Raw genomic sequence first — 17,883 nt, forward strand, 5'->3', positions numbered from 1 at the left:
CACTCCTTCACTTAATCAGCATGTTCCTCAATGCTGAGATATGGCATACTCTGACATGAGAGTGGTAGGTCTCTCTTTCAGGTGGACTATCAAATTTATCTTTGAGATTATTGCTCATCAGATTCTTGCTCTTTCAAAGCAAAGAGGCAAGAGGTAGGGGGAGCAATGGAAGGGGTGACATTGATCAAAATGCATTGTACTCTTGAGTTGGCATGTTAAATTAAAACCCCTTTGTACTACTACTTAAAAATAATAAAAAAAATGTATGACTAGAAAAGAGACAAGAATAACTGATAGTTCACATTGTACATGGCTACCTTACGGTCAACTGATGTGTGTGTGTGTGTGTGTGTGTGTGTGTGTGTGTGTGTGTGTGTGTGTGTGTGTGTGCGTGCGTGTGTTTGAACTAGGGTTTGCACTCAGAGCCTGGGTGCTGTGCCTGAGCTTCTTCAATGAAGGCTAGTACTCTACCAGTTGACCTATAGTTTCACATCTAGAGTTTTTGGTAGTTGATTGGAGATAAGACTCTCATGGAGTTTCCTGCTTGGGCTGGCTTTTAACCCTGATTCGTAGATCTCATGTTCCTGAGTAGCTAGAATGATAGGTGTGAGTCACAGGCACCTGACTCAACTGAGTTTTGAGCAGGTATCCCAAACAGGTTTATTTGTAGTTACAAGTTTTATATTGTCATCTGGTGGGAAGGCATTAGAACTCAAGAGATAAACATGATTTTACAACCTTATAGTGCTATGCTAACACTGCTTTGGTGTACAACTCGTATCCTCTTCTCTTGCCAAAGAGGCTCAGATTAGTTTGGAATTTTCTCAAATCTTAATTAGTTTTGGGAAGATCAAGATAGTTTAACCCAGTCTCTCATCATTTGTGAATGATACCACAAGTAGTTCTAGGCAAAGGAAAGCATCTATCTTCTTGTCGTGCACATATGGAATTTATGACTGCAAGAAGAAATATAAATAACAAATATAAATGAGTTTTCTTTTTTTGAGAAAGGGACGAGCTTCTCTTTCATGACAGAAAACCATTCTGATGTTAGAGACAGAAACACCAAGGGCACAATGATTTCAAGGGGAGATCACTGATGCCCTGAGAGGCATCTGTAGTTAGGATTGAGCCACTTGGAATGAGGATGGTATACAGAGTGCTCTCAATCATCTCTCACCGTGTGTAGGGGTCTGGGTAGCACTGCTTAAAATCGGATGCTTATACTGATGATCACCTGAAAGTCATAGAAAAGAACATTTTAAAGAAGAGTTCAGGCATTCCACCATCTCTCCATCATAACAGCATTTCTGTTTACCTCTACTATGTTTTTTTTTATTACTCCAAGGAAATCCTCTAAGAAAAGTAAGAGGCAGTGTAGTAGTCTCAAAGAAATCTGTTCTGCTGTTTTTGTGTCTCTTGTACAGCATCTGGGCTTCCTCTGTTACCATGGTGACCTCCCACTACAACTTTGGATCTGAATGACCAGTCATCAAGGCTTTGCTGAGGCAGGAGTGAGTCTAGAAGGAGGAGCCGGAAGAGGAAGAGGAAGAGGAGGGAGGAGGAGGGAGAAGGGAGGAGGGGGGAGGAGGGGGGGGAGGAGGGAGGGGGGATGAAGGAGGAAGAGGAAGAGGAGGAAGAAATCAGGGAACATTGGACAAGGATACATTATGTGATGTGGGGACCAGAAAAGGTGAAGTAGGTCCTTACTTTAGGGGAAAGGTTATTAACCAGGAAAAGGATGGATGCCCTGACTTAAGATTTTTATACACAGGTGTCTGATGTATCTTGAAATGCAGAGATCATTCCTGGGTTCTAGGCTAGATGACATGACCCAGTAGCTCATAGTATTTTATTTATTTGTAATAACAAAGTCAACTTACATGGAATGATTCACAAAAGTGATAGAGTCAGAGTTGCCTAAGCCCAGGACATTGCAAGGGCTTCTAGAGTGGTTTGAGGGAGGATTTGACTTGCCTCTATAGTACACTCCAACATTGAATTATTGCATCAGATCAACATTGTATTTTTGCTTTTCATTGGTGCATGCATTTAATTTCAACCAAAGCAAAGGAACTAAAAGGCATCTATTTCTTTTTCTAAATTATGGATCACTGCTCTGTCATCTTTGCAGTGGTAGAGTATCTATCTCCATTTCCATTGTCTATACTCTAGTTACTTGTTGCCTAACTCCTTTGCTATTTCCCTTGTCATCTAATCATCTCTACATATGGCAGATCCATACTTAAAGAAAAAGTTTCCAAATCTATACCCCTAGCCTCAAGTCAGTGTCATCTATAGAATCTGATTTTTGAACTGCTTTAGACATTCCCTTGAAATTCCTGCCCCTTAATCCCAACTATTAAGTCCCAAAGTGAATGTGTCATTTTATTCTCCAGTGCTGAAGTTCATGTCCCGACCATCAGACTTCTCAAGGAAGTGAAATTTCAATCATCTTGACTATATCCCTCCTTGCAGCTTCCATATTTAATGAACCCCAAATTATTCCTGTAGTCATCTCCTGCATCCAGGTATATACACATATAGACAAACACATGCACACATTTGGTAATCCTCATGCCAACACACACATATACACATATGGTACAAGTTCTCTTAGCTCTGGACATTTCCAGACAACATTCTCAAAACAATGATGACATCATGTAATCATTTCTTTGTTAAGAGCAGACTATTTTTAAAATTATTATTTAAAAATTATCTTTAAGTAGTGTACAAAGGGGTTTAAATTCTTTATGTCAATTTATTAGTACAATGCAACTTGATCAATGTCACCTTTATATTATTGTATTTCTCTTGAGATAAAGCCTTTCTATGTAGCCCAGGCTAGTCAAACTCACCATTATCTTATTTCAGCCTCTTGACTGCTAGAATTATATACTTGAATCCCCACATCCTGAAAGACATACTAAATAGTGGGGTGCTATAGTGAGGTTTTAGGTTTGGTCCATTGGCCTGGATTCCTCACAGAAAGAAACAAACTCTAAGACAGATACAATGATAGCTAAAGTTTAATCCATTCTACCTTGGACTTGGAGCTAAATAAGAAGAGAAAACCCCAAAAAGGAAATAATGGATAAAACGATTTTCCTGTTTGTGTGACTCTGGAAGGAAGGTGTAAAACACACTTAATGTTTTCCTCCCCCAACTCTTTCCTCCCACCGTCTTTTCCTTCCTTCCTCCAACCTTCCCTCCTTCCTTCTCTCATTTGTTTATAAGTAGTATTTGTTTTTTAACATTAAGAGATGAGAGAGTGCAGGTCAAAGAGTAGATAGTGGTGGTAAGTGACAAATACTTTCAGATTTCTATCTTAGAGTTCAAGTGATACCAGGAAAGGGTTTTGGACAATTCATAGAGAATCATTTTGACAACCAGCTGTACTCCATGTCCTTGTTAAACACTTTTGCATGCATTCGCTCTTTTGTTATTTTTATAGTTTTCATAGTACCTTTATGGAGTCCAGTATGATTATTGGTGCACCTAAACAGTGAGCAATAAACAGATCAGTATAGTAAGCATTTCCAGTTCCTTATTAAAAAAAGAAAAAAAATGGCTGGGTGCTGGTGGCTCATGCTTGTAATCCTAGTTACTCAGGAGGCTGCAATCTGAGGATCACAGTTGAAAGCCAGCCCAAGCAGGCTGGTCGTGAGACTCTCATCTCCAATTAACCACCAGAAAACCAGAAGTGGTGCTGTGGCTCAAGTGGCAGAGCACTCACCTTGAGCTGAAGAGCTGAGGGACAGTGCCCAGGTGCAGAGTTCTAGCCCCGCAACCAACAAAAACAAAAACAAACAAAACAAAAATCCTAGACACCCACAAATTTGAACTAACACAGTAATTGTATGTAGTTTTGTGACCCAACACGATGTTTCAATACATGAATACAGTGTGTACTGGTCTCATCAAGATGATTCAGGTTTCCATCACCTTACTTTATGGGAAGAAACTTCAAACTCTTATCCTTTTGCCATTCATAAAATATATGATAGGTTCTTGTGAACTTTAGTTCCAAAACTGGCGTATAGGATGGTAGATGTTACTAGTCCTCTTACAGAGCTGTTTTGGAACCTGCTTTCCAATCTCTTCTCTCCCTCTGCCCTCTCATTCTTCCCTACCTCTAACATTCAATATTCAGCTATATTCAGATCAACAGTATTCAATGGTATTTTTTTCTTTCATGCAATTGTTTCTAACATATTTATAAGATGATTTCTTTGTTGCTTTGTATGTCCCTCCCTCATGATATAACCCCTGCTTTCACTGTATTTGATGTTGGTATAATTTATGGAGGGGAAGGGAAAAAACAAATCGTTTAAATAGAGATACAGGTGGACCCATTGCAACAATGAGATGTACAAGTCGTTATGTCAAAAAACGAACTTTACAACTTGGGGGGGGGGAGGATTGGGTAGAGAGGGTGGGAGCGGGAATGGAAAGAGATGGGAAGGGGAAACAAAGGAGGAGGCAACAATGCTTGAGAAGAAATGTATTCATTATCTTGCCCATGTAATTGTAACCCCTCTGTATGGTACTTTCACTATAAAAAATTTTATCTGTGAGTGAGAATATCCAGTGTTTATCTTCTGTGTCTGACATATTTCACTTAATATAATGTCCTTCATTTCCCTTCATCTTCAGAGGCATTTTTTTGCCTCAACTAATTCTTACAATGGTCTTTTGTGACTAGGGAGTGGAGAAAAAGAATGTATATTATTCGTCTATTGTCTTTCAGATACTGTATAATATCCTCTATCTGAACTGTAATCTGTATTTCATTTCTAAATCAAATGACATCACAACAAAGATAGATGTCTTGAATTTCGATATTTTCTACATATGAACAAGATTTCATCTTTTGTTTTAATCTCACTTGAAAATGTCTTTCTTAATATTTGCTTTTTCCCTACATTAACATCAAGGAGGAATATTTTAAATGCTAAATGTGAAATCTAGAATGCCCCAAAATAACCACTGTGACTTATGTTTTTATTTCCTTTTAGTCCCCTTCACCCATAAATCCCTGTATGTACTTACCCAACACATACAAGTACACACACATACAAACATATTTAAAATTATAATAAATAATTTTGTGCATGTTCAATTTTTCAGACAAAGTATAGTTTTTAATATGGACTTAAGTATAGTGGTGAACTGATCCTCACACTTGTATAAAATAATGAATGTATAAATCTATTCATGGCAATATTTTTACTTTAGCAAAAGCAAGGAAACAACCCAAATGTTCATACATTTGTGTATCCATCCATCCATCCATCCATCCATCCATCCATCCATCCATACATACATATATACACACATGTCAATTTGTGTAGGTAGATAAAATATATTGCTTCTTCATTGTAATCATGATGCAATTATTACTTTAATCTGTTTTATACTTAGTGAATGGCATATCCTCACTATATTTATGTTAATGTACTTTGAAACTTCTTCTATAGTTTCATAATAAGCTTTCTAAAGAATAGTCCATTCTTTATTTCTATATATCACTTAAGCATAATGTATTTGCATAAGTATAATATATTAGAATATATTATCAGAAAATATATTAGAATTTGAAGAAGTATATCAGAAAATACCTGTAACCCTAGCTATTCAGGAGGCTGAGATCTGAGGATTGCAGTTCAAAGCCAGCCTAGGTAGAAAAGTCCCCATAAGATTCATGTCAAAACTCCTGAAGTAGCACTGTAGCTCAAGTGGTAGAGCACTCAGGGTAGAGTAGATAGATTAAAATATACTGCAATATAGCAGTATATATATATATATATATATATATAGCTCAGTAGTAAAGGCTCAGGTACAGAGCCCAGGCCCTGAGTTCAAGCTCCAGGACTGGGGAACAAAAAAAATTAAAAAGAAAATATGCTTAATATATTTAAGTATATGTAGGCATTTGAATCTGTTTTAATATTTAGGCTGTTTAAACATTCAATAATGTTATACCAGAAATCTTGAACATAATCTTTGGCTTTGTTTCATTCTCTCAGGGCAATAACTAAAAGTGTTTCTAGGCCAACTCATCAATTGCTTAAGCCTCATCATGCTGAAAGGTTCTTCTGTTCTTAGGATGCATCATATTTGATTCTAGTGTCTTATTATTTCATAACAACTCTGGATTTCATTTGCTTATAATTTATGTATATACATATATTCATAAAGCGAGTATGGATATTTTTGTACTAGCACTGTCAAGTTTCTATGTTAAGATAATGATTTTTTGTAAAGCTAAGTGAATAGCATTGGATCTTTTTTCCATGCCTTGAAATTGTTAACATAACATCTGCAACATCTGTTCCCTGGGGGTCTGAAAGGAATGCAACAATTAAAATGCCTGGGGTCTATGAAGGCCCTTTCTGGGAGCTCAGTGCTAGAGGCTTGACTTGTGTTATTTCACTGACTATTCGACAGCAACTTGCTGTCATCTCCAATTTAGAGCAAAGAGAACTGGAGCTATGGAAAGGCTGAGTATCTCCACCCTCCCCCATTCCAACAAGTAGAACTGACAACCTTGGCAGGCTGGCACTAAAGCCTAGTTCTTTAACCCTTACCCACTGTATCTTCTCATATTTGGCAACATGAGCCTTGCATATAGATTTGTTCAAGCTCTCTAGTTCTAAATTCAACTTGCAACTCCCATTTTTCTTTAAAAAAATTCTATTGGACATTGTAACAGCTATTAGCTTAAACTATAACCCCTCCCACAAAACTCTATGAGAGGGCATGTCCATTTTTTTTGTGCTTTTTATTTTTTAGTGTCAGTATTTTCTGGATTAGCATTTCTAAAGAACTACCTTGTATACGTATTGATTCCTTCATTATTTTTAATCTTTAAATCATTATTTTATATTTTGGGACATGTTAGTTTCTGCCTCTTTGTTTTCCTTGGTCTGGTTTGTGATTATTACCTAATATCTTGGCTTGACTCTTTAGTCCATTTATGTTTTTTTCTTTTCTGTTAAAATAATATAAGGTCTTTAGCTGTGAATGTCTTTCTGGCACTAACCCACGAGAATCAGCACTCAGGTTTCTAATTCTTGTGCTCTAAATGATCTGTAATTGTGGCCTTGGTTTCCTCATTGACCCGAGAGTTCTTTAGTAAAGTGTTACTAAATTTCCAAGTGTTTGCAGTTGTTGGTTTGAACTTTTGACATTACTTTTCAGTTGTTATACTGTGGTCAGAGAACAAAACCTAGACAAATTTTTGCTTTGGGAAACTTACTGAGATTTCCATTGTGGGCTAATAGAAGATCAATTCTTATAAATGATTTATCAGTACTTAGAGAAAATATATACTTTCATTTTGTAGAGTACAAAATTGACATCTATCTATTAAATTAGGCACATGAAATGCATTACTCAGTCTCTCTATACCTTAATTTGTTTTTTGCCTACTTAATCTGTCAAAGACTAAGAGAGTTGTGTTAAGGTTTCACATGACTGGAGGCCCTGTCATTTTCTCTTTTATATATTTCCTAATTACATTGCACAGAAAAAAAAGACTCATGATGCTTATGCCTTCTTTGTAGATTGCTCTCTTTATCAATCTGACATAACACACGCTGTCCTATTTAATGTCTTCCTTTGCCTTGAAGTTCACTTGATCTGATATTTATTTTGCCAATCCTTTTTGTTTGCATTTGACAGATAAACTTTGCCTATTTTTTTATATCTAACCTTTCTATATCATGATGTTTTAAGCTTGTTTCCTCTTTTTTGTGGTGAAATATTGTTTTCTGAACTACTATTTTCTTCCTTCAAAACCAAGCACATGCTCTTTATGGAAAATGGTGGAAAAATGCAATAAAGAAAAAGTAGAAAATTTACCTCTGTCCAATTTTGGTGGTAGTGAGATTTGAACTCAGGGGCATGTGTGTGTGTGTGTGTGTGTGTGTGTGTGTGTGTGTGTGTGTGTGTGTGTGTGTGTGTGTGTGATAATCACAACTCAAGAAGCAGAGAACAGGATTGTGGTTCAAGAACAGCCTAAGCACAAGTTAGCAAGACCCAATCTCAACCAATAAACTGGGCGAGGTGGTTCATATCTGCATCTTAGGTTGGAAGCATAGTTAAGAGAATCACAGTCTGAGGCCATCCTAGGCAAAAATCACAAGACTCTAATTGCAAAGTAATTGAAACAAAAGGCCTCCCATGGTACAACTGATCTAGCACTTGATTAGCAATGAAAAGGCATTGAAAAGTGAATTTGTTCCCACATCACTGTATGCATGTATTCATAATAAAACCCTTGGATACTTAAAAATAAAAGGTGACATTATAACATTAACAAAATTTTGTCTCCTGCTGAGAATAGATCAATTGATAGATAATAAACATAGATATAGACATAGAGATACAGATATAGTTACAGACAAAGATTAAGATACATCAATATATAGATATAGATACATTTGATTAATTTCTGGGCTGTGCTGATAGCTAAAAGTGAGTTCTCCTGCTCATAAAACTGTCTTAATTTCTATTGGAGTATCTTCCCCTTTCCTGCTCTAATTGTGTAAGATGATCATGTCACACACTCCTACATCTCAAGCTTCAGGTATGAGGACTGCACTTGGCCCAAATCAATTAGAACTATCACACCAGAAGTAAAAAAAAAATCATTATGAGATTTGATTTTTCTGTACAGTTGGAACCAAGACACATTTAAAATAAAACATAGCTCTGGGCAGCCATGTGGGCTTGGAGAGAGAAAATTAGTCTTCAGAAACTATGGCATATTATCCTTTCCCAAAATGGACAATTATAAAGAAAAAATGCAAAATGGACAGTTATATTTCTAGTCTTACCTGCTCTCCAGAACCTTACTATTCTCTGCTTAGACAGAGTTCATGAAAATGGAAACAAGTAAAACTGACTGCTTGAATGAATGTAATGCACACAGAATTGATATTACATGACTCTTCAGGCTAGTTTGCAAAGATGATATGACTTTCACCTGGTGTCTCTGTCTCCACACAACTCAACCTTGGATCCCAGCCACCATGTTGTCAGGAAGCCCAGATAACACAAAGGGGGCTACACATTAAAGCTTATAAGCATCAGCTAAGGTCTTTCTCACTCAACAACCAATACTAAGTGGCTTCAGATGAATCTGCACTCCTTCTATTTATCAGAACCTAAACAAATAAAATAGAGATAAGCTGTTCCCACTGAATGGTGTCCAAACTATAGATTTATAAATCTATAACTCTATAAAGACATTTATTGTACCACATTCAAAGTTCAAATGTTTACTTGCAGGTAGTTGTAGATTTATGTGCAAGTATAATGACTATCAAAAGATTTTCTCAGATGTAACATTTTGCACAACTATCCTACTAATTCAACCAAAATGTTCACATTGATTCAGTCACTTCTGTCTCCACAAGGGTTCCAAGTGGCCCTTTCATGGCTATACCCACTTCCTTCCTGCCTCCATTCTTTCCTTAATCCTTGCCAGCCACTAAACTGGTTATCATTTCTCACATCCAGGATGCTGTGTAAATGGAAATCATATTACGAGTCACCTTTGGAATTGGATTTTCTTTCACCAAGCGTAATTCTCTGGAGATCATCTATTTATCTATGTATTAATGTTGTGTTTATCAGTTGCTCATTCTTTTTTGTTGCTGAGTTTTAAATGTTCCATCATATGAATGGACAACCATTCACTTGTTGAAGGACTTTAATGGATTATTTTCAGTTTGGGGATATGATAAATAAAGCTACTGTAAACATTCATGAGCAGGTTTTGTGTCAGAGTAAGATTTCAGATAAACCCTGACAAGCATAATTACTACATTGTATGGTAATTGCATATTTTTTCTTGCTTTTTCTGAGACAAGATCTCACTATGTAGCTCAAGCTGACTTTGAACTTGGGCTCTTCCTGCCCTGTTATTTCACTTGTGGGAGGACAGGCATGCCCCACAGTACCTGTGGCTGTACCATTTTACATTTCTATTGGAAATGTAAATGGAAAGGAAGATTGTTTCTCTATATATTTGTCAGCGTGTGGTGGTTTCATTATTTTTTTATTGTTACTATTTGTATCTATGACAGATGGATAGTGATATCTTATTGTGGCACTAATACTTATTTCCCTAATAGAGATGAACTTCAGCACATTTTCGTGTGTTTACTTGTCATCTATTTATCTATTCAAGGAAACCTCTTCACTCCTTTGCAATTTTCTACTCAGCAGTTTTTACTGATATATTTTGAGTTCTTTTTATGTGTTATATATTAGCTCCTTGTTTCATATATGGTTTGCAAATATATTCTCTCAGTTTGTAACTGTATTGACATCCTTTTAATAGTCTTTTGCAGAGCAAATCTTTTCATTTTGATGAAGTTCAGTTTATCATATTTATTTGCATATATGCTTATGCTTTCAACCTAAAAATTTCTTTTGTAGCCCCAGATCCTGAAAAATGTTCTATTTTCTTAATATTTTATGTTTATACTTTGCATTTAAATACATTGTCTATTCTGAGTTAACTTTTTAAATTTTTTTAATTTTTAATTTTATTTTTTGTGAACATCCTGTACAGAGGGGTTACAATTACATGAGCAAGATCATGAGTACATTTCTTATCAAGCATTGTAGCCTCCTCCTTTGTTTCCCCTTCCCATCCTTTCCCATCACCCACCCCGTCCCCCTCACCCAATCCTCCTACCCTCTCCCCCCCCCACCAAAGTTGTAAAGTTCGTTTTCGACATAACGACTTGTACAACTCATTGTAGCAATGGTTCCACCTGTACTGAGTTAATTTTTTATATCACTTCTGAGACTTAGGCTGAAGGTTTCTTTCCCCCACTTTCAATTACTCCAGGATTATTTCCCTGTTCTAGTGCTTTCCCACTGGGTCAGATGGATCTTCTAGCAAGAACCTATTTCTAGGTTTTTAATTCTGTTCCATTGATCTGCATGTTCCAAATGCCAATACCATACAGTTTCGATTACTCCTGTTTTATGTTATTTCTTTGAAATAGGATAGATGTCCTCCTACTTTGTTTTTGTTTTTGTAAAATTTGTTTAGCTACTTTAGCTGCTCTGCATTTTTGTTTAAATATCACAATAATATTGACTATATGTCTAAAATTCATTGCAGGAATGTGGATAGGAATGTTATTAAGCCTGTATATTATTATGAGTAGAAATGACATCTTTACTCTGTCAAGTCTTGTAATTCAATGTTATTATTCTCTTATACTGTTCCATTTTAATTCCTCTGATATTTATACTGTGTTTAAAAATTATTTTCTTGTGGTTGCTATTTGGACTTCTAGTAATGTGTCTTAATTTATCTGAATTAACTTAAATGTCCATAAACTACAGAAATATTCCTTTAATATTATTCCAATGAAGCTTCCTCCTTTTTAAAATTATTGTTGTCATATATGTTAGATCTTCCTATCATGTACATGCACAGATACATACATGCAAAAGATACATACTAGCAATATAATCTTAGAATTATTGTTAGTGTATAACAATCTATTGTTGACATATGATGATAATTTTAACATGACATTAATTAGTATAGCAATTATTAGCATAATTAATGAGTGTGAATACTGGTATTATAATTAATACAAATTAATACATAAAATAATTATATATGCAATACATCTTGTTATTCTGTGACAAGGTCTTACATGTAGCCACTAGGCTGGCTTTCGGTGTTTTGTGTAGCCCCCTCAAATTCTCACCTCAACTTCTCTAATCCTGAGATTACAGTTGTATGCCACCTTGGCCAGACTGTTTCTCATATCATTCTCTAATAAGGTGAATACTATGTGTTGGTGGCTTGTGCTTGTAGCTCTAGCTACTTGGGAGGCTAAGAATGTGGTTCCAGGCTAGCTGGGACAAAAAAATCCAAGAAACTCCATCTGAAAAGAAGGAAGCTGGAATTGTTGGCATGTACTTGTAACCAGAACAACTATAGGACAACGAAAGTATCCAGATCAGTGCTCAAGTTCATGTTTGGGTATGAAAAATTACTTTATTCTAAAAATAACCAGTAATACACTGGGCTGGAGGCATGGCTTAGTGGTAGCATGCCAGGTGAGGAAGCATGAGGCCCTGAGTTCAAACCCTAATTATGTCAAAATTAAATATATAAACAAACAAAAATACAGGAAATGTGTTAATAGACTCTCTTATATTAATCATATTTTATTTATCATTTCTTTTTTTTTTTTTGCCGGTCATGAGGCCTGAACTCTGGGTCTGGGCACTGTCCCTGAGCTCTTCAGCTCAAGGCTAGCGCTCTACCACTAGAACCACAGTGCCACTTCCGGCTTTTTCTGTTTATGTGGTGCTGAGGAATCGAACCCAGGGCCTCATGCTTACAAGGCAAGCGCTCTACCACTGAGCCACCTTCCCAGCCCCTTTATTTATCATTTTGGTGCTATTCCGCTTAAAATTTTCCAAAACGTCCTGTTGTTGTTTTTTCTTCAGCCTCTGCAAGTTCTTTTTTTTTTGTTAGTCGTGGGGCTTGAACTCTGGGCCTGGGCACTGTCCCTCAGCTCTTCAGCTCAAGGCAAGCCCTCTACCACTTGAGCCACAGTGCCACTTCCAGTTTTCTGGTGGTTAGCTGGAGTTAAGAGTCTCATGGACTTTCCTGCCTGAGCCGGCTTTGAACCACGATTCTCAAATCTCAGCCTCCTGAGTAGCTAGGATTACAGGCATGAGCCACTGGAGCCCAGCTCAGCCTCTGCAAGTTCTGTTTTTTTTACAATTTACATATTGAGAATGGATCTCACTATGTAGTCTAGACCTCACTGTTTCCCAGAATGGCTTCAAACTAAAAAAAAAAAATCTAAAAAAAGAAAAGTCTATTGATAAATTTCAGATACTTTGTTTAACATATGAATAAAAGGTCTGGAGAAGTGAAGTGAGCTGTCCTAGGTGACAAAGTTGGTGGCAAAAACAAGTCTCACTCCCTACGTTTTAAGTTTTTATTATATATCCTTCCTTTTGGGGGAGGGGTCTGGTCGTGGGGCCTGAACTCTGGGCCTGGGTGCTGTCCCTCAGCTCTTCAGCTCAAGGCTAGCGCTCTACCACTTGAGCCACAGCGCCACTTCCGGCTTCTTTCTTTTTTTGCTTAAGGTGCTGAGGAATCGAACCCAGGGCCTCATGCATGCGAGGCAAGCACTCTACCACTGAGCCACCTTCCCAGCCCCTATTATATATCCTTGTCTATAAATTTATGTGCTAAAGTGCCTTTTCCAAGCAGAAGTTCAAAGGAGCTATTGTGTTTTCTGGTAGCTATGCACTTCTTTGCTAGATATCTTTTGCTGTCAGTGAATGTCTGGATTCTATAAAATACTCTGAATTTGGAGAGAATGTGACTTGTGAGTGTTGGTTCTGGGTCAAATAAGCTTTGGATCTTCATATTATAGTCTTCTTTTCAAGGCTCTGAAAAGATTATTCATAAATAGCCATCCATAAATATCCACAAGCAACCTGTTTTTATTTGTTATTTGGGCCATAGGACATTTTTGTTTTCACTCAACAAAGTCAGAGTGTATGTAATAAATGGAAACATATTCATTTCGGTCTTTTGGGAGGGATTTTAATAAATGGACTATATTCAAAAATGCAAGCAAGATATAGGAAATTTCCAGAGCCTACAGGGAGGGACAGCTGATCTCTGCTTGGGGACCCAGTAGGATTCTTGTCCATGGGCAGGGAGGTAATCCACCTCACATTTCTCCACTCCTGTTCCTTTTTGGGGGGCTTCTCCACTTAAAAAGCTCAGACAACAGCCACAGAACAACATAGCCCAGTAGAGCAAGCCCATTTGGACTCAAATGGAAAAAAAAAGAAAACTGTATTAACCCACTCTGATAATACTACTTTATTATATTGCAAAGATATCCAGTGGGGCCGGAGGGCTGGGGAAATGGCCTGAGGTTTGGAATGGAATGAGGTTTGGAGTGTGTGGGAAATAGTTTATATAGAAAGAAGAAGGGCAGCTTTCATGGTGAAAGTAGGCTAGGAGGGCAAAATCCAACATTTCCCCCAGAGCTTTTCTGCTTAAGAATGATAGGTAGTCTGTTAAATTTCACACCTGGTCTTTCTTAGGACTTACCAACAGATCACATCTCTGCTCCCTCAATTACCAGTCTTCCCCCTCCCTCTTTCTCCTTAGTGAGTCCTGGATCTTGGCACAGTGCCCAGCCAGGGCCACCAACCCTCCTGACGGCTCAAGCAGGATAACATAACAATTAATTAGTGCTCAAGACTCATTGATCAATATGGTGTCAAGACCATAAAGTGAAAAACAATCACCTAAGCTGTGTGAAGGAAGCAGAGAAGCAGGTGGAGAGGCTCTGCCCACACATAAAAGCATGTGGACCACTAGCACCAGTGAAGAGAGATCTGAAAAACAGCCCTTCCCTCCTTGCCTCTGGCTGAAGTTGCTGGAGCTGACCATGAGCTTCTCAGACATTGATACCAAGGTTGACTACAAAGGGAAGTGGCAGATTATTTCTTCTGGAAAACAGCACAGAGATGTGTGTACTTGCTCTTATGTGTTTGTATGCTTGCTTATGTATGTGGGGCGGGGATATGTGACATGTGCCCATAATGCCAGCACTCAGGAACCTGAGCTGAGTCCAGCCTGGGCTACATAGCAATAAAGGAATACAGCAAATAAAGGAAACAGTAGGAAAGAGGGAAGAAGGGAAGGTAAGAAAGGAGGAAGGGAGGAAGGAAGGAATTTGGTTTGGGAATTGTGGCTGATAATTCAGCCACGGATGTCACAAACTTGATTTCTATTCACTAAATCCTAAAAGTTAGGAGAAGGGATAAAATGACTATCCCTACACACAAAAGAGGTATGTAAACTTGGCATATAGCTTGGTCAAGGAGGTGCTGAAAATACAAAGTGAAGAGGGGGTGTATTTATAGGCTGTCAAGTCTCAGGCTGAAGAGTTAGGTTCTCATAATGCTTTATCTTGTGCAGCTAGTAACAACCACACTGTGAGCAATGCTGCAGGTGTAGCTGTTCATAGTCCACGCCCATTTCATTTGACTTAGCATGACAAGGACTCACAGGAGATGGTTTTTCCTCTGGTCTCCCCCTCAGCCGTCACCACCTCAGCTCTTGTCTTCCATTTCGATTGCTTTCTTCCTCCTCACTTCACCCAAATCTTTCCCATCACTGAAGATAAAACCCCAGTTTTATCTCCATGAAGTCATGCCCGCTTCCTTCAAGGCAGAGTGACATTTCTCACTCTCCTGATAACTGGAGAATTTATTACCACTGCCATTGGCTTTTGGTTCTTGATCATCTATTATTCTGCTTTATCATTTCTCCAGATGGCTCATTTACTCTCCCAAAGGTGATTAAATACTTCTTCTTGGAAGGCCTTTTTCTCCAACTACTGATACAATAAACATTTCTAGGAATGGGATCAATTACAGTCCTTTCTATTTACTTAGTGCAACACTTCCTGGACTCTCTGTTTGGATGATGAATGTATAAATAAACAAATCAACTCTTGAGGTAACAACACATGAACAAGAGAAGCCAAGCACCGGCTAGCTCATATCTGCTATCCTAGCTACTTGGGAGAAACTTGAGGTTGATAGGATCATCGTTCAAAGCCAGTTGAAGCAAAAAGTTCACAAAACCTCATCTCAACCAATAGCTCAGCACAGTGTGTAACTGTGTATACCTGTCATCCCAGCTATGTAAAAGCATAAAGAGAAGATCATGGTCCTTGTATGTATCTGGGAAATATAGCAAGACTCTATTTCAAAAGCAACCAAAGGCTGAGTGCTGGTGGCTAGTGCCTGTAATAGCTACTCAGGAGGCTGAGATCTGAAGATCACAGTTCAAAGCCAGCTGGGCAGAAAAGCCCAATCATCTCCAATTAACCATTAGAAAACCAGAAGTGGAATTGTGGCTCAAAATGGTAGAGCGCTAGCCTTGAGTGAAAAAGCTCAGAAATAGTGCGCAGGCCCCATGACCAACAACAACAACAAAAATAGAAATAACCAGAGTAAAATGGGCTTGTATTGTGTAGAGTGTCTGTCTAACAAATGCAAAGCTTGGAGTTCAAGAACCAGTACTGCCAAACAGCAACAAAAATCCAACCAACCAATCAAAGATGGACAGGAGCCCATAGTGATACTAGGTTATTGTTTTTCCTACTTTCCTTCTTTTCTTCTCTACTTTCTTCCAAAGTAGGTTGTTTGTAGGTTGTAATATAGTACATGTGTCAGAGTATGAGGGTGTATGGAGGAGTTAGGTAATTATCCTTCTACAACAGATATCCAATCCACACTTGATACTTCTTGACCATCCCAACTTGGTACATTCTGATGCCTCCTAACACAACCGTTTCCACCTTGGTGGCATGAGAAATTCCATGTAGGAAGGCAGCTGAGTGTCAAAAAAGTGGGATCCTTCCAGGGTGGCAGGCTATTGGCTAATAACATTATGAGGTCATTTATCCCAATGCTCTTTTCCAATCTTTCTCCCTTCTTTCCCTATTTCGGGTTCATCTTCCCCTCTCTCATTCAGGGTTCTCATTAAGGCTCGCTTGCACCTCACTCCTGAGAATCCATTGTTGTGTGAGCTCTGCTTCCCTACTTCTGGCAGGGATTTTCATTTTCAGTTCTGCCCAGAAAAAAAAAAACTAGAAACCCCATGAGCTGCCCTTCCCACATAGGAAAACAACGTGTTTTCTGCAAGACTCCCTTAAAAAGACAAACTTTAAGTCTCCTTGGGAGAGCTGCTGACCACCTGCTGTGATCCACCTCTTCACAGAAAGCTCTGGCTCATATGAGTCAATCTTCTCCCAGGAGAAGAGGCTGTGTTTGTTCTGCTTATGGTTATTGTAATCACCACAAAAGGAACATTCACCCAGGGGGCTAATCCTTTTGGCAATGAAGCAGGCTCAAGTGTATCTCTAAAGTGTTTTCAATCATGCTAGTGAAAGACAACCTTGGAATGTCCTGAAGCTACATGAAAGTAGGACCAAGTATGAACATCAGAGGTAAAATGAAGTGGATCTGAGGAAGGTGCGTTGGGTGTGGTCTCTGTCACTAGGCCTAGCTGGCAATTCAAGTGGGTCCCTGAGGAAGGGAGAGGCCCTTATCCTATTGTCTCAGAAGTAGGATTGTTGTGAAATTTCTATATAAATTGAAGATTATTTCCCCTTCCATCCAGGTAACCTACCCTACAATCTCTGAAGCTCTGATCTAGGCCTCCAATGCATACACTAGGTGACACAAAGTAACGAAATATCTCAAAATGTGACTCAAATGGAAATAATCAGATTGCTATTTCTAAGATAGTCAGCATTTTAGGAAGCCCTAAAGTACCCCTGATAGAAAATAGATCATGGTAGGATGTGATGTGCATTTCCCATAACATTAAGATGTATTAGATGCAGGATCCTATTTGCCTTTAAGGAGTGAAGTGTTTCAGGATCTAGGTTCACATTTAACCTATGTATTCTACATATTATAATATCAACTGGGGAAATTCTAAGTCTGGTGTCTAATTGTACTGCACATATTACTATTATAGCATTAATGGAGTTTTATTGTAATTGGATCAAGATTCTATTTTCTCTTCCTATTAACCACTTAGTGTATTGACACTTTGTGAAGTAATTTATAGATGCCATATTATTATAACTTCACCATTCTGTAATGTCACTCACTTTTTATAGATAGAACTGATATGCCTGTGACGATCACCCAAAGAAGGGCTGAACTTGATGCAAGTTCATTTCTAACGATTCCACTGTAGTGCTTTTGAATGGTACAAGATCTACTGCTAGTTTGCTAGAATGCACAAACAGAATCTCCTCAGTT

The 17,883-nt window shown here is 38.0% G+C and overlaps 1 protein-coding gene across 3 annotated transcripts in view; it reads right to left on the reverse strand.

Annotated features, from left to right (window-relative positions):
- Positions 1-17,883, reverse strand: part of Shisa6 (shisa family member 6) — a 295,351-nt gene that overhangs the window by 5,582 nt on the left and 271,886 nt on the right. For 2 of the 3 annotated variants that reach the window (XM_070026716.1, XM_070026714.1), the window contains one exon: positions 1,181-1,237. The exons of the other annotated variant lie outside the window; for it this stretch is intronic. In XM_070026716.1, coding sequence (XP_069882817.1) covers positions 1,181-1,237 — 57 coding nt within the window. The remainder of the gene's footprint in view (positions 1-1,180; positions 1,238-17,883) is intronic. 3 annotated transcript variants of the gene reach the window in all.

This window comes from Dipodomys merriami, unplaced genomic scaffold (assembly GCF_024711535.1).
Source record: "Dipodomys merriami isolate MVZ:Mamm:240054 unplaced genomic scaffold, mDipMer1.0.p SCAF_19, whole genome shotgun sequence".
NCBI classification, from domain to species: domain Eukaryota; kingdom Metazoa; phylum Chordata; class Mammalia; order Rodentia; family Heteromyidae; genus Dipodomys; species Dipodomys merriami.